General features: G+C 44.8%; 1 protein-coding gene across 1 annotated transcript in view; it reads left to right on the plus strand.

Moving 5' to 3' along the window:
• LOC127596535 (forkhead box protein J3-like) overlaps positions 1 to 24,471 on the plus strand; it is a 66,523-nt gene that overhangs the window by 29,391 nt on the left and 12,661 nt on the right. Inside the window, exons 3-7 of the mRNA XM_052059219.1 lie at positions 4,347 to 4,421; positions 6,521 to 6,604; positions 14,139 to 14,240; positions 19,094 to 19,240; positions 21,132 to 21,345. Of these exons, the coding sequence (XP_051915179.1) occupies positions 4,347 to 4,421; positions 6,521 to 6,604; positions 14,139 to 14,240; positions 19,094 to 19,240; positions 21,132 to 21,345 (622 nt within the window). The remainder of the gene's footprint in view (positions 1 to 4,346; positions 4,422 to 6,520; positions 6,605 to 14,138; positions 14,241 to 19,093; positions 19,241 to 21,131; positions 21,346 to 24,471) is intronic.

Genomic DNA, 24,471 nt, shown 5'->3' on the forward strand with positions numbered 1-24,471 from the left:
AATATGCATTATTCAAGCATGCTTCTCCAAACTGAACCTGTCACTCCATTGCTATTAGGATATAATAAGGTGTCTGGGTGCTGCTGAGAACCCAAGAGACTGTGGCATGCAACAGACATTTTTACTTTATTTTTTTTTTGTTTTGTTTCCTGATATTGTGTAATATCTCCCCTAATATATTTATGCCCCCCTATTATTTCAAATAATACCAATTGCTCCTTGCCACCACAGTAAAGATTAATACCACTCTAAAAGTATTATGTTATTGTCAATAATAAACTTAATTAGCGATACTAATCATCTAGCTATGGGTCGTGACCCAAAGAACGAGATCCCGGATACAAGCGGCCGAAATGAGTTTTCTCCGCAGGGTGTCCGGGCTCTCCCTTAGAGATAAGGTGAGAAGCTCAGTCATCCGGGAGGGGCTCAGAGTCGAGCCGCTTCTCCTCCACATCGAGAGGAGCCAGATGAGGTGGCTTGGGCATCTGATTCAGATGCCCCCTGAGCGCCTCCCCGGTGAGGTGTTCCGGTCATGTCCCACCGGGAGGAGACCCCGAGCAAGACCCAGGACACGCTGGAGAGACTATGTCACCCAGCTTGCCTGGGAACGACTCGGGATCCCCCGGGGAGAGCTGGAAGAAGTAGCTAGGGAGAGGGAAGTCTGGGCTTCCCTGCTAAAGCTATTGCCCCCGCGACCCGGCCCCGGATAAGCGGTAGATGATGGATGGATGGATGGATAGATGGAATCATCTCAGCCTGAAAGATAAGTTTGAAAAAGAAAATCAACATTCAGAAGATGTCAAACAAATTTTTATTCAATACAATTTCAGAGCACGCCAGAAATTGTGTCACTTTTTTTTCTCCCTTGTAATTTTGGCAAAACTAATGCAATACAGGCTAAACACCATTTTGTGTTGCCCAACTTGTGTCATTTGGGACCCACTCGCATGCGGCATCTACTCACACTGCAAACTTTGTGCCTTTGGGCAAAATATCCCTCCAGTTTTTAAAACCGTCATTCTCCTTATCTGTGTACTGGATATGCACTGACTTGAGCCTGCAAATAGTACTCGCAAATAGTACTCGCATCGATCACTTTCTTTAGCTGCGAAAACTCACAATCACATACACACACATAAAGACACACACACCTACGCATGCGCAGACACTCCTCCCCAAAGCGTGACCCCAAAACCTTACTTTTTGTCACACATCACATTATATCACATTGCATTTTGTCAAAAAAGTCAGCCATGCTTGTCAAACGTGCCTTATGTAACCAACCTCCTCAAGTCCAGGAGCCCGCACCCCTTAGCAAGTCGCATTAAGCAGCACCAGCACCCGCAACTTGCTAAGCATACAGTCATCATTAATAATGAGGGTGGAGGGAAATGCTCGTCTCGTTCCAAACACAAGCTGCTCTGTGAATCTGGTTGACCTCTGATTTATTTAAATGTATCATTTTATTCCCAAAAGAAATAATCACCTTCAATTCCAGTATTCAAACCTTTTATTAACGATACCCGTAATGTCTTTGATGGAGAGTGACACATTCACTTTGTGACTCTGGCCGAGCTTCGATTTGCTCGTATGGTCTTTTCAGACAAAATGAAATAATTTTATTTCAATATTCAACATGAATTCTTGTCCACTGGCTTTAGCCATTCAATTAGAATCTATAAAACACAACACTCTTGCTTAGATTCGTTTTACTGTTATTTTTTTGTTGTTGTGCTGTTGTCTATTACACCAAAAGTGGCAGTGACCAACCGGACATGGCCGATGGAGCGCCATCTGCTGTGCTGGAGTGGAATTACATTGCCTTTTGCAGCATTTCTCAATCCAACAAGTCAGACGCACTTGTTATTTCGGATTGTTCAGCCAAGGAAAGTGCTGAGAAGTCCGACACTTGCAGTTTTTCTCCTGCAGGAGTATGTTAGGGTAGCGGTCCCCAACCTTTTTTGCCCCACGGACCGGTTTAATGTCAGACAATATTTTCAGGGACCAGCCTTTAAGGCCGAATAAACAAAATAATGTGATGTGACCCGCATGAAAACTGTGGTATTTTCTAACCATAATAAACATAAATCATGACCCGAGGAATGTCCTATCTGGCCTTAATGCTCTCTGGTCGCTATGGTAATGTTTAAACGTGCCTTCAAAATAAGATACTGTACACCGCAGATAAAAAGTGCATAAAACATGCGGGCTTGGTGCGTGGGAATTTTCCGTTGAGATAGATCCGTATTTTAGGTAGGACTCCTGATACATGTAGCCTTTTTTTTCATTGAAAGTCGTAGTCGTTCTGTCTCCTGCCTGCTCCGTTTCCCCTTCCCAAAAATAAACTTTCCAAGACCTTTGTTTTTCACTCATCTGGCTAGCTCCTGGGTTTCGTTTTAGCGGTAACCTATCACATGACCGAGAAGTGCGCCTCAACCCACTGTGGAAGGATGTAACATAGAATCCGGTAAATCTAACATCAAAATAAAACATCTTTCAGATTCCAAAATCAATAAAACGTAAGTAACGTAATTTATTTATCCTTTCTGTGCGGCCCGGTACCTAAAAGACCCACGGACCAGTACCGGTCCACGGCCCGGTGGTTGGGGACCGCTGTGTTAGGGTACAGGTGGCCTCATACAGAGGCTCAAGCAAAAGCCTGTGCGGAAGAAGTCAGGAGATGTAGTGGAGAAGTTCCTCGTATCCCTGCCTACTCCTCCTCCTCCCCAGTAGTATTAATTAGCAAAAGCAGATGAGTGGCGAAAAGGAGCCTGAAGGGAGAACAGGTTCATGCCAGGTTAGCCTTTTTTTGCTCGATCACTTTCTGCCTTTCTTACACACCGATTATGAAATGTGTTGGTGTTTTGCCACAGAAATGGTGGAACAGTGCCTGTTTTCCAAATTGTTCTCCGCGTGTCCAAAAACGCCACAAAATTTAGGACTTACGTATAACAGTCACATGTCCCCGATCGTTTATCCTGAGCGCCCGGCTCGATCTTGTCTGTGCTTTGTATTCATTCATTCATTCATTCATCTTCCAAGCCGCTTGATCCTCACTAGGGTCGCGGGGGGTGCTGGAGCCTATCCCAGCTGTCTTCGGGCAGTAGGCGGGGGACACCCTGAACGGTTGCCAGCCAATCGCAGGGCACACAGAATCGAACAACCATTCGCAACCACACTCACACCTCGGGACAATTTAGAGTGTTCAATCAGCCTGCCATGCATGTTTTTGGAATGTGGGAGGAAACCGGAGCACCCGGAGAAAACCCACGCAAGCCCGGGGAGAACATGCAAACTCCACACAGGGAGGCCGGAGCTGGAATCGAACCCGGTACCTCTGCACTGTGAAGCCCACGTGCTAACCACTGGACTACCGGGCCGCCCGCTTTGTATTCACTTGCCCATAATTGTCGGGGCACAACCAGACAGGTGCAGCTGCGATCGATCCAACGCCCTGGATGAATGAGAAATGTGCGCCACTTGCGCGTCACTGTGACCCGTTGACCCTTTGTTCCTCGACGGGAGTCATCAATCTTCAAATATTATGTTCCGTGCGGTCACTTCATTTCACTTTTCAGCCGTGTAGAATTGCACCACTTACAACTGCACGTCGGCCGCGCGGTGAAGTCGTGGTTAGCGTGTCTGCCACACAGCCAAGAGGTTCTGGTTTTGAACCACATTCCGAAAATCAAACATGTTAAGTTAGCTAGCGAACGTGCGCGTGATTAGTTGTTTGTCTCTATCTGCCCTGAGATTTCCGGCAGACCACTCTAGGCAAAACTGAAGTTTCTGACACCCCTTCTTCATCCCAAATTCGTAATGCCCCCCCACGATAAGTCTTCATCGTTACTCACATCCCGAGATATGCTGGAGGGACATTAAAAGTGTTTAAAATTATAAACCGTGATACTTGCAATCATCTGACCTCCGTGATGTCTGGCTGTGTGGGAGGACCGCAGACACACACACACACACACACACACACGCGCACACACAAAAGCCTGTGATGACTCAATGTTGGAAACATCTTGCGTCAATTTTGGCCAAGTGGTTTTGTCCCAAAATGTAATCATCCGTCAAGATTGACAAAATTGACCGGCCTTCAGAGTTACAAGGAAAATCACTTCTACACCCTCGCAGGGAGGCTTAAATAGAATTGTGTCACGCATTCAAGGCCATGTGATCTTTTCACACCGTCTAAGGGCAGGAAATGGAGTGAGTGTAGTCGCCTACTTATTGAGCAAGTGCAAATGTAATATGCTTTGTGTTAATTCTAAAAACTTTTTTTTTTCCCCCCCCTGCTCTCGGGTCACTTTTACAGAATTCTTTTTCCCTTCTCTCTGCAGAATTCAATCCGACATAACCTGTCCTTGAACAAGTGTTTTCTGAAAGTGCCTCGCTCCAAAGATGACCCTGGCAAAGTAAGTCACTCTCCAACATGGCCGCCGTTTCTTTTTTATGTGTTTACTTCGTTGGCACATTTGTGCTCTTGTCGGAGGGCGCGCCATGCTGCCGGCATTGTGTGTGGCGGGGGGGGGGGGGCATTGAAAAATGAATTAAGAAGGAAGACAGTTTAAATAATTCAGTGTGAATCCTTGAGCTTAAGTGGAGGTCTGCAAAGACACAAAGCGAGCGGCTCCCCCTTGATTAGCCCGGCTTGGACCTGACCGGCACCTTAATTCATACCTCGGATCGAAGTGGTCAATAACTCAACACGGTGGGAGAGAACTTGAATGTAACACGGGCTGTTTGAAGCCATTGAGGGAGACGAGAAGCTAAATCATGCATGTGCTTACGTTAATTGGCTGTGTACTGTTCAGTGATGTGGGACCGGGAGACCGAGGGAGGAGAAAGTTGGGGGAGTGGAGGGAAGGAGCCGTGCGTTTGGGTGTGTGTGTGTGTGTGTGTGTGTGTGTGTGTGTGTGTGTGTGTGTGTGTGTGTGTGTGTGTGCGTACGGCGGCCCCGATCAACCTCCCGAAATTCCACATCTGCTGCTATTGGACCTCTTTGGGAGTGAAGGAGAGAAAATGAAAAAGGAGATACCGGGAGGAAATAAAAGAACAAATTGATTTAAATCCTCTCTCATTGTTTATATGGGCCGCGTTCCCATGCTGCGGCGGTGTTGTTGATGACGAAAGCGGCACTGAAGGAAAAGCAGAACAACTCGATTTTGCGGACATGAAATCGCACGGCGCACCCTCTCTTGCAGCATGTACACACAGAAAGAATGCCACTGAAACCGTTTGGTAGTCAATGAATGCATTGTGGTTAGTCACAAAAACCTGTTCAAACGTGTTTATTTATTTATTTTTAAAATCTTTCCCCAGGGTGGCCCGGTAGTCCAGTGGTTAGCACGTGGGCTTCACAGTGCAGAGGTACCGGGTTCGATTCCAGCTCCGGCCTCCCTGTGTGGAGTTTGCATGTTCTCCCCGGGCCTGCGTGGGTTTTCTCCGGGTGCTCCGGTTTCCTCCCACATTCCAAAAATATGCGTGGCAGGTTGATTGAACACTCTAAATTGTCCCTAGGTGTGAATGTGAGCATGGATGGTTGTTTGTCTCTCTGTGCCCTGCGATTGGCTGGCAACCGGTTCAGGGTGTCCCCCGCCTACTGCCCGGAGACAGCTGGGATAGGTTCCAGCACCCCCCGCGACACTAGTGAGGATCAAGCGGCTCGAAAGATGAATGAATGAATGAATCTTTCCCCAAAAAATCTTAACACTTACATGAAGATTCAATTAAAACATCTTTGAAAGCTTCACCAGATTGCGATAAAAATGGATGTAAATGGTTGCGCAAATGAGACCAAGCCACCGATTGAGCCCCTGAACAATGAAGCATTTGACATAAAATGGCTCCGATACTCAAATTATTAATTTTTTTTGGTTAAATCTAAACTTCAGTTGCACATAAAGACAAAATCACAAGAAGCGTCGCCCAAATACTCCTCAACGGAATTGGCTCGGATTTAATTAATTCATTCATCTTCCTAACCGCTTGATCCTCACTAGGGTCGCGGGGGGTGCTGGAGCCTATCCCAGCTGTCTCCGGGCAGTAGGCGGGGGACACCCTGAATCGGTTGCCAGCCAATCGCAGGGCACACAGAGACGAACAACCATTCGCGCTCACACTCACAACTAGGGACAATTTAGAGTGTTCAATCAGCCACGCATGTTTTTTGAACGTGGGAGGAAACCGGAGCACCCAGGGAAAACCCACGCAGGCCCGTGGAGAACATGCAAACTCCACACAGGGAGGCCGGAGCTGGAATCGAACCCGGTACCTCTGCACTGTGAAGCCCACGTGCTAACCACTGGACTACCGGGCCGCCCTCGGATTTAATTGTTAAGTGTAATTGAAAGCGTAACCGAAGGATGTGACCACATCGGACCGTTTTTCACTTCACTTCCTGGATTGTTATTGTGCAAAGGTGGAGAGACAAACATCCGGTTCATTCTCATTTTGTACAAAATAAACTGCTGCCACGAAGAGTAACTTTCCTCAATCGGCCTCCTCCCGGCAGGGTTCCTACTGGGCCATAGACACCAACCCTAAAGATGACGCTGCGCCCAGTCGGCCAAAGAAAAGGCCGCGCTCCGGAGAAAGGGTAAGTTGTTTTCCTGCTTGTCTGTTGTGAAACGAGTCGCTAGGGTTTGGTACGTTACAGAATACTCCACAGATACAAAACTCGACTAACTGTACCGTACACTGTCCTTGGCGGACTTGCTACAACGATGTCACATGTCAGGTGAGGTCACTGTGACCTCACATGTGTCACATTTCTCACAAAGGTGTTGAATTCTATGACATTTGGGACACGCCTTTCACCTCCAAGTCATTTGGTTCCTTTCCTCCTTACGTTAAACCGGCAACATGTCGTTTTTGTGCGATGAAGCGATCCCTTCATGAATGCCCGAGAAGGGATAACTCAGTTCTGTGTATATTTTGGCATCAATGTAATCATGCTACATTCATGCAGTCCACTAATGCAAACCTAATCACCTCAGTAAACAAAAGTCACATTTTACATTCAACGGGCAATGTATGATTTTTTTTTCCCTCGAGCCAATTCCTTTTTTCAGTGAACAATACACCTCACGGAATAGCAGGAGTTGCTTTGCTTTCATGAGAGTGACATTGACATCCCCGCCTCCCCCCAGTCAGCCACACATCTCAAAGGAGCCAGCGCAACCGGTGTGAAACTTCACTGCATCATACAGGCAGCTGTTTCGAATATTTTGACTCTTACCTAGCAAGGCAAGAAAATCAAATCATGAGAAACAAGTCTCAGTACGACAGTGCGGTTGCACACCGATGCCAAGTCCCACCCAAATATCAAACGTAGAACGTAGTGTTGCACATTTTACGGCAAGTGCGCCATCTCTTAGGCCCACCTTAGTTTTGCTGCATGCTGTCTTCTTGCAGATCGAGCGGGGCTGACCCAGATGTAAGTTTCTGCTAATTGCAGGCTGGTAGACTCGTTCTGTGCTCGAGACCCCGTAAAAAGCAGCACGTACAAGTGTCTGAGTAGATGCAAGGGGGAACAAAATGGATTTTGGGGGGGGGGGTGATTGACAGCAGCCGCAGCTATAAATATATGTAACCCTGCATCAACTCGGCAGACTGCGGCTGGTTGAGTCGTGAACCTGCGACTGTGAATACAAAGAAAGCAGAGTGAGCTCCCCATTCTAGCCGCCGCCTCGCTGTCTGGGTATACTCTGATTTTTGTACCTTTTAAAGATAATTAGCACACTCCTCATCGTGTCAAAAGATTCGATTTGACTCGGTGCGGTCAACTTCGTTTAAAATTGCTATATATATATTTTTTTCTGACCACCTTCACAGCTCTGTGATCGATAAGATGAATATGACGTGTCACAATCAACAGAGCAACATTCCCCCTCTGAAAAAGTCCATTGTTGTAGCTTTAGTGCATAGATGTCGAACTCAAGGCCCGGGGGCCAGATCTGGCCCGCCACATCATTCTATGTGGCCCACGAAAGCAGATCATACATGTCAACTTCCATGATGCTTTCTAAAATGTTGAGCAATAATTTTCATTCTCATCTATATATATATTGCGCGTCGTCCCGCACGCGGTCTGTACTTCCATCTGTCCCTTTTCAAAACGTACCTACTTCACCGCGCCGCTGCGCGCCGCCACTGCACCGCTCAGGCAGTGGCTCACTACGATCGTGCGGGCATCTTAGCGAAAAAATGTTGTCTACCCACAAGCATTGCAATGAAATTGTTCGTTATTTAGTAGAGCTAAACATCTCTTTATTTTCGCGATAAGCATTGAAGATGAACAAAAAGTTGAACCAAGCAACAACACTTTTGTGGGCCGAAGGACCACCTTACCAGCCTTCCGCAGGAACTAGCTGATGAGCCGCCCAGAGGGCGGCGAACCACCACATTACCAGCCTTCCGCAGGAACCAGCTGATGAGCCGCCCGGAGGGCGGCGAACCAGCTAGTATGTCATAAATAAGAAAGATATTCTAAGCATTGTTACGGAACCTCTCGTGTTAGTCACTTAAACAAGAGTTACTCTTGACTTCTTTATACGTTTTCAGTCATAACGGCCCTCCAAGGGAAATAGTAACTAAAATGTGGCTCGCCACAAAAATTAATTTGGCACCCCTGCTTTAGTGCTACGAGGTCTTGTCATGTTACTGCTGTAGACTCAAGCGTTTTATATCTGTTTGATGTCACCCTCCGTGGGTTTTTAGTTCAATTCCGGTTTTACTTGTTTGTGTGAATACGCACAGTCAGTCGATCTCGTTGCTGGTTTCAAATACATTTCACATTCTGTCAGAGCTCTTGACTTTGAGATCATTGGAAAACATGGCTTAATCCTACAACAATGAGAAAGTTCAAACTTGACTTCGATACATCTGCTGATACTGTTTTTGCCTTCAGTTGGAATGCCTTGGTAATATATGGATGTTTTGATTCTTTAGTGTATCAAGGGCTTTGTCAGACAATGTTGAAACTGTTGAAAAAAAATATTTTTTCCTCAATTAAAAGAGTGCAGATGGCTCGTGCTGACACTGATAATATATCTACACTGCAGTGAAACTCCTACAACGAAATCCTGTTTGCAGCAAGAAATTTTTCACAACAGGGGACTTTTCACTGTAGCAAATTCATCTCAGATGTAAACACACACACACACAAACACGTGTACTCTTTATTTTTATTCCAATAGTGCATAAGTAGCAGCATACACTTCATATAGCCAGCGTAGAAAGAAAAAGGAAATAAAGAGCAAAATTTACGATCAGCATTCACTTTCACTTCTATCAATTTCTTGCGTAATGTCTTTTACTTTGCTTCCTCCATCTTTCATTTTTAGTACTTTTGTCCTGTCTTCAAGCGTTTAAGCTTTTCTTCACTCGTTGGTGTGCAAACGTCCGTTTTGTAGCTATTTTAACAATGCAACGTTCTTGCTGCGTCTGAAACTAACAAGAAAAAATACTTCCTGTACTACTGCGCATGCGTAAGCCACTGTGGTGATTGCCGTTTCCATTTCCGAGCTAAGCATTATGAGTCGCCGTAGGCTGAGGTTGGATTAGACTTTTGCGGAAGGCCTGTTTTCATTGTAGTTAATCTCGTTGCGAGCCGAGGGCAGAGAAAAAGATTTCGTATAACTCAAGAGAGGGATTTTTCGTTGTAGGGGGAGCAGAAAAGTGGGAATGGTTTTAATGCATGAGGATTTTTTTTCACACTAGGGGGTATTTTCGCCCATGTGGGTTTCGTTGTAGAGGAGTTTCACTGTACAATGCCAAACTACTACTTTAACCCTAACCCAACTTATCATGACATCAGATGAGAGGGTAAATGAAAGGGCTAAAATACATGTACAGCCAAATCAGGTTGTGTTTGTTGTTGTTTTTTTTTCTTCTTTCTACCTACATTCTTGCTGCTGGAGGCTGTAAATTTTCCCAGTGTGGGACAAATAAAGGATATCTTATCTTTTCTTAATGAGTGACCCTGTGCAAGCACTTGCCATGTCCCAATGTGACTTTGGCAGTTGCTTTTAAGGGCCAGTCCTTTGAAGGCACGAGCATAGCCTTCTTTTCGCACATTTTTGCAGCACACATTGCCCATATCCCACGATAATGAGACATTTTTGGGTGGGCATCACATTGGCCTATATGTGTATAGCTACAGAGTGACTGCATTAATTGGCGTCTGGGGTTGGTTGAAATAAATTAGTTTTTGCGGGCTGGAAGACGCAGTGGATGAACGGCGTCTTTTCAACACGTGCCGACTCCAGACACAAATCGCTACACTGGTAGTAAACGGATACCAAGCTTCACGCACTCGACTCTGCGCAAGGCGTCGATGGTGGAAGTGCGAGCCGGAAATTAAATTTGGCCTGAAGAAAGTACTGTGTCGTTATTGTGTCTTCAGCGATATGGCAGCACTTGAAATAGTCGACGCCAAGTTTTAATTTGATTACCCTTGTCAACATGCTGCCTTAAACACTTAGCATCGTTTGGACCAGTGGTTCCTAACCTTTTTTGGCTTGTGCACCACAAACGTTTTGGTTGTACCCCAACTCATATTGTTCGTGTTGATGATGCTCCAACAGTAGAATGTTAGACAAATGAATGAAAAATATTATAGTTTGCTTCCTTAGTTTGAACATTTCATTTTATGATGGCATTTTTTTGGTCTTTTTTTTTGCCTCGAATGGAAGAAAAATAAATATGACACCTTGAAAAAAAATTACAATCAAACAATAATAACGGGCCAAACGAAAAATTATTATATTCAATAAAAATGGAGTTCCTTTGAACAAGTCCTCCTTAAACAGGCATCTCAACTTTAAATATCAGAAACAAGATACTTAACAAGAATAACATTTAGAGCCACCATAGCAGTTTTAATGGGTGTGCCACATGTTATTGAGCTGGGAAATAAATTAAATGAAATGTTTTCATGTACCCTCTGCAATATGCTCATGTACCCCAAGGTGTGCGTGTACCCATGATTGGTTGAACATGTTACATGCTCCTATGCGGCAAGTAATCCAGTCTTAATTTCTTACAAACAGCAAAATGGAAAATTCATTATGAACAGTGACATACATTTAATGGAGGCTATTCGAGGGTGTCTTACCCCATTAAACTCACCTTACCCAGGACAAGCTGACTGTAGCCTTTTAATTGGAATGGCAAGGACAGAGCGATATCATAAGCAATTAGCGGTGCCGTTCATAATGACTGAAATTTTTGTACAGTGACGTTGGATGTACATGGAAAGGAAGGTGAATAATAATAATAATAATAATAATAATAATAATAATACATTTTATTTGTGGGCGCCTTTCTAGAAACTCAAGGACACCTTACAACAAGCAGTAAAAATCACGAGTACAATGTTAAAAAACTACATCAAATAAGATAAGAAAAAATACAACAAAATAAATAAATAAAACAATGGCTTTATGGTCTGAGTGAATAGGCTTGTCGAAACAGATGTGTTTTGAGGCGGGATTTGAAATGTGTTAATGAGGCTGTATTACAAGTTAAACATAAGTGAAACAAGTTAGCAACCGAAGAAAACATTCTCAGGAAGATAATAGTTGCCTGGATGCTTTTTCCATCCATCTGTCCATTTTCCGAAGCTCGTTATCCTCACTGGGGTCGCGGGGGGTGCTGGAGCTTATCCCAGCTGTCTTCAGGAAGTAGGCCGGGGATACCCTGAACCGGTTGCCAGCCAATCGCAGGGAACACAGAGACGAACAACCATCCGTGCTCACACTCACACCTAGGGACTATTTCGAGTATTCAATCAGCCTGCCATGCATGTTTTTGGAATGTGGGAGGAAACAGGAGCACCCGGAGAAAACCCACGCAGGCACAGGGAGAACAGGGAGAAGGCCGGAGCCAGGATCGAACCCACGACCGCTACACTGTGTGGTTGACACGCTAACCATTCGACACCTGGCCGCCCTGGATACTTTTTGTTAAATGTAAAAATTGGATGACCTGGTTAAAAAAAAAAAACATCTGGACAGCTTGAAACAGCGCTAAGTGTACCTTACATGGCAGGCTAACATTCACTACCTCTCAATGGTTTTAGTTTTATACTATCAATGCCTGCTGACCTATAGCATGCACTCGTGTACCCGATTTTAGCATGATTTTACGCATGACTATAATGGGACTTGAAAAATGTCCTTTATTTGCGTGGAGTCACCTGCTTTGAAGGGAGATCCATTTGTTCACAAGCACATGTGAGCACACGCGCAGATACCCGCACACACAAACACTGCAACCATTTCATTAAAGAAAACCATTCGACTCCTTAATCATATCTAGCCTTGTGTATTCTCTCTCTCTCTCTCTCTCTCTCTCTCTCTCTTTGCGACTGAATCTTGATCATTATCTCCAGCTCTGTCTGCCTGCCCGTGTGTCGGCCTGCATACCTGCCTGCGCGAATCTCCGGCGGGAGGCGCTCAGGCTTCAGGCGGGCTCGCGGTGACAAAAAGCGCAATCAGACTTTTGAAGGGAAAAGACAGAGGAGGCATGAGAAATAACGGAAAAGGGCGAAAGGAGAACATCCAGAGAGGAATTAGACGATGAGACTGAGAGGAAAAAGTCACGCTGCAAGGGGAAACAGATAACAAGGAGATGAGGGAGCTGAGGGAGAGTATTCCAGTCTTATGTTCCAGTTAATTACCACACAAAGCCTCAGGCTGCCGTTAGACATATTTTCTTCACCGGGGATTTTTTTTTCTTTTAAATTACAAACATTAATTAATTCTGAGGCTTGTCATCTCGTCTTATGTGGATGGGCCCTTCGACCCCTTTTCTTATGCCTCGCTTACACCCCTAGCAGACACACCGCGGGCTGTCACATGGGCTGAGGCAAGGCAGGAGGCAGGTTTTAAGTACGAAGCGTTATCATCAGGAAAGGAGGAGAGAAAAAAAAGGTCTGCTAAATATGTCTGGGTGTTTCTTGGCTTTAAGTCATCAGGATGCAGGGCTAAACCGCGGCTGCATGCATGCATTGTCTCAATGTGTAGACAGGCAGCCTACCTGCATCTCTCAGATTAATCACTCTCTTTATTTGCTTCACTCCGGGCCTGTCTGCCACCGCTCAATTATCTCTCTTCCCTCCTTCCACTCCCCCCCCGCATCCCACCGCCGTCTGCTTTGTAACTGGCTCCACCAGGGAGACAGCATCCTGTTTCTTTGGGAGTTTATCATAAATTAAAGATTGCATTGTTACCAACCAATCCTCTTACTGTAAGCAGTTTGGGGAAGAAGGCGGCACAGAAAGCAGCCTTGAACCCGAAAAGGAGTCAGGCTCGAGAAAATATAATCCACCTTTATTTATTTTATTTTTTTCCCCCTCCCCGAGTGTAAAATTTGCCCCTCATTGATCTTTGGCTTGTTCGGTGTGGCCTCAAATCCCGTTAACCCTTCCGCGGCTCTCTGAGGACACAGAGCGATGAACTCCCTTGAATACATTCACCATGCTTGAATTATGCATGAGGATGCTTTGATGCATCTTCGTGCGTGTGATGTGTCCACTTTGTGGGTCGCTTAAGTGTCCGGCAATTTAAATGAAGCGCGCCTCAAATAGTTGGCACAGTTGCAGCCGCGGGCCCTGTGGTGATTCAGGAGGCTCCCGACGTAATCATAAATTTGCAGCATTCAGACATTTCTCATAAGCAAATTCACATTTCATTTCCTCCCTCATTTTTTACTCTCACCCTCCTCTGCATGTTTCTAATTAACGGAGATCATATTAGACGTACGCTTTTATGTATGAGTAAACCAAGGAAACAGTCAGCTCAAGGTCTGAACGCAATAGAGTGCTGTCGAAGATGACAGTCAGTAGCTTTCTGCTATCAAACTTGATGAAGGTTGTAGCGTAACTTATGAGGCAAACGGCTATTCACAAATTAAAAAAATATAAAGTCAGGTAGGACAGTATATGCTACCGTGTTGAATGCTCTCTCTCTCGCTCACACACTCACTGTCCCCGCAAAGCACTAAATGATTTGCCTTTCATTTAAATGAGTCGGACAGTAAACTTGTACAAAGCAAAACATTGCAATTCCAATGAGCATTTAGTATTCATGTTTTGAAAAAATAATTTCTTCCTTCGCTCATTGCAGGCGTCAACCCCTTACAGCTTGGAGTCGGAATCTCTGCGAATGGACTGCATCATGTCAGGTGGAGCCTCTCCCACTCTGGCCATCAATACGGTGACAAACAAGGTAGGAGGGGATGATGGATGTCTACCGACTGTTTTTGTCTTTTGCGTTATTTTAAATATCTGATCAACATTTCCCTTCCTTTTCCAAACGGGTGAACTTTGAGTAACGATCCATCTCATTCACGTGACGTCACAGAACCTCGCCAATCTTCCTGACGGCCATATTGTGGCGCAAACGAACCCTTGTGGCTCATTGAGCAAATGCAAAATCTGTGAAAATTGCGTGTTTGCAGAAAGTGACTTGACAATGGTAAACACATGTGCTGTTCCCGGGTACAATAATAAAATGAACAGGGATGTGAAACGAAGCTTACTGTTACTATAGCCAATACATGTTTACTTTAAAAGTGTGGGCATGGTTATCACAATTTAACATAAATTATCCATAAAAAAAAAAGAATTTTATTGTGCATTGACTAAAAAGTATCAGCACAAATAAATTACTTATAAAACTCACAAGTCAAGCAATGAATGGCATGTTTTGACGAAGCCGTGCACTTTGCACATAGCCTTCTTTCAGCCTAGCTAGTGTTTGTTTTGACATATCATGTCAGACTTGCCGTCATGATGATGAGAATTCGATCCAGAGACGTTGGACATCTTCGGCCCACCCACCCATACACAAAATACTTATAATTTGTAAGTCTTGTAATGTGTATGCACTTTGAGTGTTCACTGAATAATTCACAATATCAAGATTTCACAGTCAGTTGAGAGGTCCTCCTCCTTCACTACGTACGGATCGATTATCATCAAATACAGTTTCGACTGTCGATCTTAAACTTCTGCGCACGTCATCTTTACAGACGACGGGGCCGAGGATGAGTCGGACATTTTCAATGACAAAATAACATTGGATGGAAACGGAAGTCTCTGAAGATTGGCTGACAGACGCTGTACTCTTGACCCTCAAAATGACGCTTATTCTTCGTGTGCCCACGTAAACCTGTGACATCGCAATTTTTTTCCCCACTTTTACCCTCCACGAAATGCAACGAAGCACACAGTGTCAAAGAAACTGACCTGGGTCAAGCCGTATGTTTGTGTGGATGTGCTTGTGTGTGTGTGTCAGGGTCAGAGGACACTCAAGAATCCCCACATGCACCCACACACACCGATACACACACATGCAGTGACGGTGTGTGTGGTACCTGACCCCTAACCTCGATCAAAGACAATTTGGGCCATAGCAGCAGCTTTCACGACACATTGTGTGCTTGGACCCTGTGGGAGGGTCTTGACATTTCCATCTTTACTTGCAGAGGTCTCGACTCACACTTTCCGGCCTCTTTCACTCAGGAAACACATAATCTCTTGACCCGTAGATATGAAACCGTAGTTTTGTCAATTCTTATGATACAAAATTTGTTTTTTAATTAAAATGGGATAGCTTGAAAGTCATGGACGTAAACGGCTTCAATGTTTCAGACGGGAAATCTTTTGTCATTGGTTCTCAAATGTAAATGAGTGTTGATGCCCTACCTGGTGTAAAAATGGTTAAATTGCAGTTTAAATGAAGAATGAATAGTTGATTTTCAGTTATATATCCTCTCGTGGCTCTGGTGGATAACACCGGCTGTTCAAATTCCTGATGGCCACTCCGCCCCCAGGATGTGATGCCCCGCCCCCTAAAAAATAACATCACCTATCATATAGGCGAAAAATATATTCAACTGTAGAGGCCCTATACAGTTGGCTATATTTTTCGGTTTAAGCCTTTTGATCCAACGAAGGCGATGTTTCCAGAATTTATCCTCTCCAATGCTCTGTAGTCACCTAACTGACGCTAATGCAGTAGTAAAGTTAAAAAGACTGCCAAAAACAATCCAAACTGCTCTCTGCATGATCCTCAGATGCTTTTTCCATGCCGCTTTCTCCAGGAATCAGCCCCACGAGGAGCCTCGCAAGCATGCCAGACCTCTACTGGTGTCCGGTGTACTGCTTTTTTCTGTCCTCTGGCGCTCAATGTTTGCTACTCCTCCGCTAGAAGGAACCAGGCGCTTGGACAACTAATACACTGTACCGAAGTACAGTCATTGATGATTCCGTGGTTCATTTTCCCGACCTTCATGCAGGCCGCGTGATTTGAGTTCCAACTCAGGGGTGGTAGAATTCTGTATGTGAAAGATTTTCTTGTCTTCCTAATTGACTGGTGACCAGTCAAGGGAAGTGGTCTGCCTTTTGACTGAAGTCATCTGAAGTCACAATCGGATAGGTGGTATAGTACGTGAATGGAGTGAAGGATTTTAATACGTTAAGATGGCCCGACAGACGGTCATCGAGGGCTCAGTTGAATGTGTGACGGAATGCATCAAGTACAAGTACAGTGCACTCCGCTTAATAGAACATCATTGGGCCGAAGCGCTTCTGTTCTACTAAGCGGGGTTTCTATTAACCGGAGACACTTTATTAGGTACACCTTCAGACACGTCGACGACCAAGTTATGCACGCAGAAAAACCCCTGCTGACGAGTTAGAAGAGATATTTCGACTGTGGACGTCCATATCTTTAATCAAACAACAAAACAACAACTTTAATCAACTTCAGTCAAACATCTCAAATCACGAGAAAAATTTCGTTACTTTTGTCTGGAAACAGGAGTCCGTAATTTTGCGGTTGACTTCCCTCTCAATGCGCTGGATAAGAGGGAAGTCCTGGAAACCGCGGGCGTACCTTCTGAGAATCCGGCAATGCATCGTATCGTCTGAGTATGTCCTTCTTATCCGCAGGTGATAGCCCTCGTCTCTTGAATGAAGTTGAAGTCATTGTGACGTGCGTGTGTCTATGTGTGGAGTGACGCGTGCTACCTGTAACTGTATACGGCTAGAACTACCGCGTTTTCTCGCGATAGTGGTACAGTATCGCGATAGCTACACTTCGAACACCACTAGTTTACAATGTTCATTGCTTACGGCCTGTTCTATTAAGCGGAGATCTGTTCTACTAAGCGGAGTATCTTTATAGGAAATTGCATTAGGCAAATCCGTTCCGGAGCCTTTTGCTCTATTAAGCGGATTACTCTATTAACCGGTGTTCTATTAAGCGGAGTGCACTGTAATAAGACTTGCAACAAAAAAGCAGTCAGCCAGCTTTGGAAAACCGAACCACGTCACTCCTTCGGCAACAATTCCTTCACGCGTCCAATTGTCATTATTCATTTGAGCTGAGTTGATGCAGAAGCCAAATGGTTACACATCATTGGATCGATTGGCCTTCCGGAATGAGCTTTCTCAAGTTTCTTTGATACCTGGCCAAGTCGACGATGAAACCTGACAACAACAGGCACACGGTGAGAACCAGGCCAGGATGTAAGCATGAAGTGATTACTGTTTCCCTCGCACAGTTCAGCGTGTCTGTCACGCAGGTGCCAATTTACAGTCCAATTCATTCAACAGTGCCAATTCATCGACGCTGATGTACTTTACCGTAGCAGTGATCTAGTGATTGGAAGGATGATGCCCACGTCACTGGTCCCCTCCCACATCCTGACAGAGAGGAAGCCACAAACGGGTTACACATTCATCAATTGGTATTTGCATTCAAGCACGTCAAAAGTCAATTTCTTAACTCTGTCGCAGCAAATAAATACCGGTATCACTCAACGCCGCATTCACAGTAGACCTCAGCACCGTCCTGGGTGGAACCGGATTCTCGCCATAAGTCAGCTGCATAGGCTCCAGCCCCTCCTTTAACGTTGAAAAGCATAAGCTAGATAGCATTTTGTTTATATGCAAACCTCAAATTGCCCTCATAAATCACTTGACTGTACATTTTTTTCATCTTGCTGCGACAAACCCATACATCAAAATACTTGACTGAGTGGTGCACTGCAACAGACTTTGATATATTCGTTGTCTCACTCAGAGGCTTTGTCTCTCATTTGTCTGAACAATTAAATGGAGCCGGAGGCACCACTGACGCTGTGTTTCACAACTCTGACAATGCAACCAAACAAGATTTGGGATTCAACACAATGCTCAGCCATTGCTTTTAAAAGCTTTCCGCTCGTTCGCCACCAGATAAAACGGAAGTGGTCACTGGAGAGGTAACTGCTTGGACGCAATCTGTGCTAGTCAAGGCAGCTTTATTACAGTATATAGCCTCATATATTCAATTTACAACATTTAAAAATATTTAAAAACCAAGAACCTCAAGATATTTAAATACAAAGTACATGAGTTTTTTTTATGCCTTGGATTACGACCGAAAATCGATTCTCAAACAAACTGAGCGCACTTGAATGCATCACTTGACTCCTCTCGCCTTTCTTACACGAGGAAGTGATGCTTCCTCGGGTAGACGAGGAAGTGATGCTTCCTTGTGTCCAATAAACTTTTTTTTTTTTTAAAGACTGGTTTCGATTTTCGAACAATTTGATTTTCATACAGCCTTCTGGAACGGATTATGGACGAAAACTGAGGTTTGACTGTATTAAAAAACAAATGCTTCAAAAGAGTTCAAACATAAATATGTGGGGAAAAAAAGATGTAGTTTATAATCAGGATGGAAAAACATTCACATGTGGGGCTGACTTCATTTCTTTCGGCAGCGAATTCCATTTTTGTGTAGCATAATGGCTAAATGCTACTTCACCATGTTTGCTTTCAAGACTGGGCTCCGTGAATTGACCCGAATCAGCAGACATCAGAGTCTTACTAGGTTTATATTCCAATTACATTTAACCATATTTTCTAATAACTTAAACCATATGCTAATTTGTAGACCAGTAGTAGAATTTTAAAGCCTGTTCCATAGATGACCGGGAACCAGTGTAAAGACTTTAGAACTGGAGTATAACAAAAAGAAGATGTTTTGTACTTAAAAGATCTGCATATGTGCGCACGTGCTTGCAGGTAGCACTGTACAGCCCGGAAGCAGACGACTGTGAAAGTCCCGGCAGCCTGAGCAACAGTCTCTCTGAGCAGAGCATGACATCTGTCAACCTGAACAACATGAACTCTACTGTGAGCAGTGGCAACAGCTTGCACAGCTACACACCGGTAAGACATTATAATTTTGTCAAGAATTCTTTGACATTCCTTGCTGCAAAATAGCATTTCTACGTATTTTCTGCCTATTTTTTGCACTAAAAGGCGCACTGGATTATGAGGCGCACCTTCAATGAATGGCCTATTTTGTAAATTTTTTTTTCATATATTGGATGCACCACATTATACGATGCAATCTACAATGCATCCACTAGATGGACTTATGATCAGATGTCAATAAAACCTATTTAACTGTAGCTGCTTTATTAACCAACAGCAAGTCATAACATTGACTTGTTAACGTTGAACTTCTCGTCGCTGCTCTATTTCCGTCTTCAACTGCGTAACCCGATCGCCTTAAGTTTAAACTCTGCGTTGTAAGTATGTCTCTTGCAAGGAGCCATTTTGCGGGGGTCGACATATTACCGTAATAACCATACACAAGGCGCATCGGATTTTAAGGGGCGCTGTGAGCTTTTAAGAAAATTGAAGGCTTTTTTTAGGTGCGCCTTTTGGTGTGGAAAATATGGTATACTGTACAGTATTTGTGATGTCTGCCCCTTCAAAGTACTTGGGAAATAAAATATAAACCTCAAGTCCAAAAAACATTTTTATTCCAAAATAGGTATAAAACACTTTCGTAGCTCTAAAGAAGAATATATGTTCATTGCGTTTGGCTTCTGATAGTCACAAACATATTTAGCATCTACCCCCGCTCAGCTCCCACCTGCACGAGCAGAGGTCAGCACAATTTCATCTATCTTATTAACCTCTCATTTCAAGAGGCCGTCTTTTGTTTTCCACTACGCCTCCACCCTGTTGCCTTCCAAAGCCGTCATTTGACACCAAATCCGGCTGGACGGGCTCGGGGGTTAGTTGGGCCTCATTACCTGTTGTAGGCATTCACCCCCCCCACCCCCCCCCCCCCCCCACCCCCCCCCGTGACTGACTGATTACTGATGGCAGAAAGCTTGCAGACAACGATGCACTTGATGGAAAGTCCGCCATTATTGGCTGGAGGGGGAATGCGAGGCGGATGCGTCATAGTAAGTGGGTTTCAAATTGAAAAGGGATAAAAGCACAGTGCTTTTGTAGAAGGGTGGATTTTGCGAAAGATGACAGCTTGGATGAGGGGAGTAAGGGAAGACGGTCTACATTCAGAAGAAATGCCTTTTTTTTTGGTCATTCATTCATCTTCCGAGCCGCTTGATCCTCACTAGGGTCGCGGGGGGTGCTGGAGCCTATCCCAGCTGTCTTCGGGCAGTAGGCGGGGGACACCCTGAATCGGTTGCCAGCCAATCGCAGGGCACATAGAAACGAACAACCATTCGCACTCACACTCACACCTAGGGACAATTTAGAGTGTTCAATCAGCCTGCCACGCATGTTGTTTTTGGAATGTGGGAGGAAACCGGAGCACCCGGAGAAAACCCACGCAGGCCCGGGGAGAACATGCAAACTCCACACAGGGAGGCCGGAGCTGGAATCGAACCTGGTACTTCTGCACTGTGAAGCCGACGTGCTAACCACTGGACTACCGGGCCGCCCCTTTTTTTTGTAACCAGTGAAATTCAGCTCTTTGCAGGGGATAAGGGCCAATCCATGCCACAAATAGAGAAAACTCATGAATAATTGACACTTTACCACAAAATGGTGACAAAGCATTTAAAACAGAGGCTCAGATTAGATACCAATAGAATACTCAGCAAGTATCAACACCATGCATCTAGCTAGGTGCTACCATGCACCTAGCTAGGTGCTAGCATGCACCTAGCTAGGTGCTAGCATGTACACGATCATGAGCCCGATCCCCCATTAGTGGTCGTTTACTACGTAATTTTCTAAAAATGTATGAATCTATTAAGTAACAGTTGTACGTCATTTGTTCCTCTGTCTCCCACAGGTTAGCAGTCACTCCGAGCCTTCGTCGCAGTCCCTGAGTCTTCAGCAGCCCACCCAGCCCACGCGGCCTCCCCCTCCTCCTGCGCAACCCCAGTACGCTCTGCCCGTGCCAGAGTCACGGGACAAGCACATCTGCTTCTCGGACTTCGAGGACCTGAGCGCGTCCTTCCGAAGCCTGTACAAGTGTGTCTTTGAGCAGCCGTTCTCGCAGCAAGGTGGGTGTCGGCGTTGGCCTTGTTTTGGACTCCACTTTATCTGCTCGTGTTTGCCTGTCGGACGTCTGCTCTTAGGCTGGTTCACAGGGGCCAAATTGCCGCATGTTAGGCTTCCTGCCCATAATTAACTGTCAAGCTTAAGCTCTCGCAATTGATGTGCAACTTTAATATTGCTCTCACAGCACGGGAAGCGTTGCTGCATTAACCTCCCAGCACACGCTATCCCTGCCTCTATTGTATTTTAATAAACAAACAATCTGCTGTTCCGCATATCTGCATTTTACGGCCCGCTCAGTCAAACGAGCCGAGGCAATTAAGAGCGAAGAATTCATCGGAAGGCAAGAAAAAGACAAACACATCTGCAGCTTTGATAGAAGCTAATTAGATTGCTTCTAAAGTTTGTGAAGCATCTCGCTAATTGCTTCCTGAAGCTTTCAGGTCACACGGCCTCCTCCCACTTGGGCCTTCCTTGCATCCCACCACCCTCTGATCAACCTCCCCTCTCGCTCTCTGCATTTCCTCCAGAGGAATGAATCCTCTTGTTCCGAGGACAGTAATGCGCCTCGCTGGATTTGCGATGAGGTTTCCATCCATTTGGGGTCTGAAATGTGTATGAAGAAAAGATTCCATGATGATTTTGATAGAGCACCTCAAATGATAGATATGATCAAGATGATTGATTCGGAAGTTAGCAAGGTGGGAACTTGCATGACATCTGGGAATTTGAGACTTGATAAAGTGCTTCCAGTGGGTCTGGTAATCTACCTCTGGTGCTAGGGACTATTTTTTTAGCTTTTAAATGCATAAAAGTATGACACTAATGTGTTTATTGCATGAAGATATTTTCACTCAAGCATCACTATTTCATTCATAGATACATATGAAATTATAAATATAGTTAAGTACTGTTTTAAAAGAAAATATACTGTTTTTACTCTACATGGCTTGGCGGCTACGTGGCAGCTTGCCGGGCTTTGCTATCTTAAAATTCAGAAATCCATTTTTGCATGTTTGAAAGCTCATGTGCATTTTGATCTGCATTTTTATGAGCATGAGTACTGTAGTTTTGGAATGGACAAAGGTATATTTATATTGGTATCATTGTCTCATTAATTCCAATATGTTGTGAAGCCTAGTTAGAGTGCCCAGTGGGCAAGTTCTTCATTTGAATTTCATTCGACAAAGTGTTGGAAATTGATCAATATTTAGGGTGATAACATTTTTTTTGTTCATTTTGGAATTTCAAATGTGGTTCTAAGCAAAATGTGGACAAAAGGGTTTGCAGACACCGGTGTCTACGGCAGACCATAACTCCAATGTATGATCGAAGACATTAATTGTATCTATCAAATCCACTGTTAAATTAAAAAAAGGCATTTATTTGATCTTGAAAGCCGGATGATGAAGACACAAAACCGTGCAGTCAGAATACACACCACGAAGGGTTTGGTAGTAAACAACAAAAAGAAAGAAAATGGATCAAAGGAGATTGAAGCGACAAGCGAGTTGGCAGAGAGCAAAGGGGATAAAAAGAGTGAATAAAACAAAAACACTTTTATAGGCAGGTAAAAGCAAAATGACTCTCTGCTGACAGCCGGGAACGTTCCCACTTGAGGAGTCGTCACACTCCTCATGAACTGGCGGTCACAAAGAAAAGAGCCGCCGTCCTCTTGTTTCACTTCAGTGATCTTTGACGAGGTCTGAGCCGTGCAGTTCCAACACAACTGCCGTCAGCTCGCTGCAATGGGTGAGAATGTCAGTCGACAACAGGTCGGCAAGGTTATGTGCAGCGCATGTGCCAAGTGAGTCACGTTTACACAGCTGGACTCTCAACACTATCTATAAAAAAACATTTCGACGAAAAGGGCAGGCGGTGGGGGAGTTTTCTTGCCCCGCTGAGACATTTGCTGCGGGGTACACCTTAGATCAGCGGTATCAAACTAATTTTTGTCACGGGCTCCATTGTAGTGACCATTTCCCATGGAGGGCCATTATGACTGTGAAAACGTTTAAAGAAGTCACAAATGATGCTTCATTCAACGATTGTTTAAGTTGGTGTAAAGAGGGGTGTGGTAACGAGAAAATGCTGACAATTTCTCACTTACTTATTACATATGAGAAGTTGAAGCACGTCGGCTTCACAGTGCAGAGGTACCGGGTTCGATTCCAGCTCCGGCCTCCCTGTGTGGAGTTTGCATGTTCTCCCCGGGCCTGTGTGGGTTTTCTCCGGGTGCTCCGGTTTCCTCCCACATTCCAAAAACATGCATGGCAGGCTGATTGGACACTCTAAATTGTCCCTAGGTGTGAGTGTGAGTGCGAATGGTTGTTCGTCTATGTGTGCCCTGCAATTAGCTGGCAACCGATTCAGGGTGTCCCCCGCCTACTGCCCGGAGACAGCTGGGATAGGCTCCAGCAGCCCCCGCGACCCTAGTGAGGATCAAGCGGCTCGGAAGATGAATGAATGAATGAATGAATGAATGAAAGTTGACATTTTGCTACAGATTTTAGCAATCATCGTAGAAATTGACATGTTTGATTTGCTTTGGCGGGCCACATAAGATGATGTTGCGGACCAGATCTGGCCCCGGGCCTTCGGTTTGACACCAGCTGAAGTGGGAAATAATGTTTTTGACAATATTGTCCATAGCGGTTGTGGAAGGCCTCTAAATTATCGGAATTTTGATAGCAGGTATCCTGCTGCTTGGTGTTAGCAGTTTCCTGATCGATCGCAAAATTCAGCCGGTGGGGGCAGCTTCATTGGAAGAAAATAAGCTGAATGCCGCCATGGAGAATGCGGTGCGGGTGATCAACACTCAGACTCATGTGCTGACCGAACTCAACCGCAAAGTTGGACTCACTTCGCAAAACGGAAAAGCCCCGGAGAAGTTGTACCGTCCTGGAAAATTGATTGACTGATTGATCATTAATTCGGCAGATTGATGCCCTGGAGAGAGTCACATGCTAAAAGACATTCAAGGCTGTCTGAATTTGTAGACAGCCTGTTCCCAAAACAATTGTTATCTGGACTTATCCCTGGATGGAAAAAAAAAACACACGGACACGAGTATTCCTATCTCTTCCTCTCTATAACTCCTCCCTGAACCTGTGACTGATGAGTTCTTGGCC

Source organism: Hippocampus zosterae, chromosome 2 (genome assembly GCF_025434085.1).
Source record: "Hippocampus zosterae strain Florida chromosome 2, ASM2543408v3, whole genome shotgun sequence".
In the NCBI taxonomy this organism is placed as follows: domain Eukaryota; kingdom Metazoa; phylum Chordata; class Actinopteri; order Syngnathiformes; family Syngnathidae; genus Hippocampus; species Hippocampus zosterae.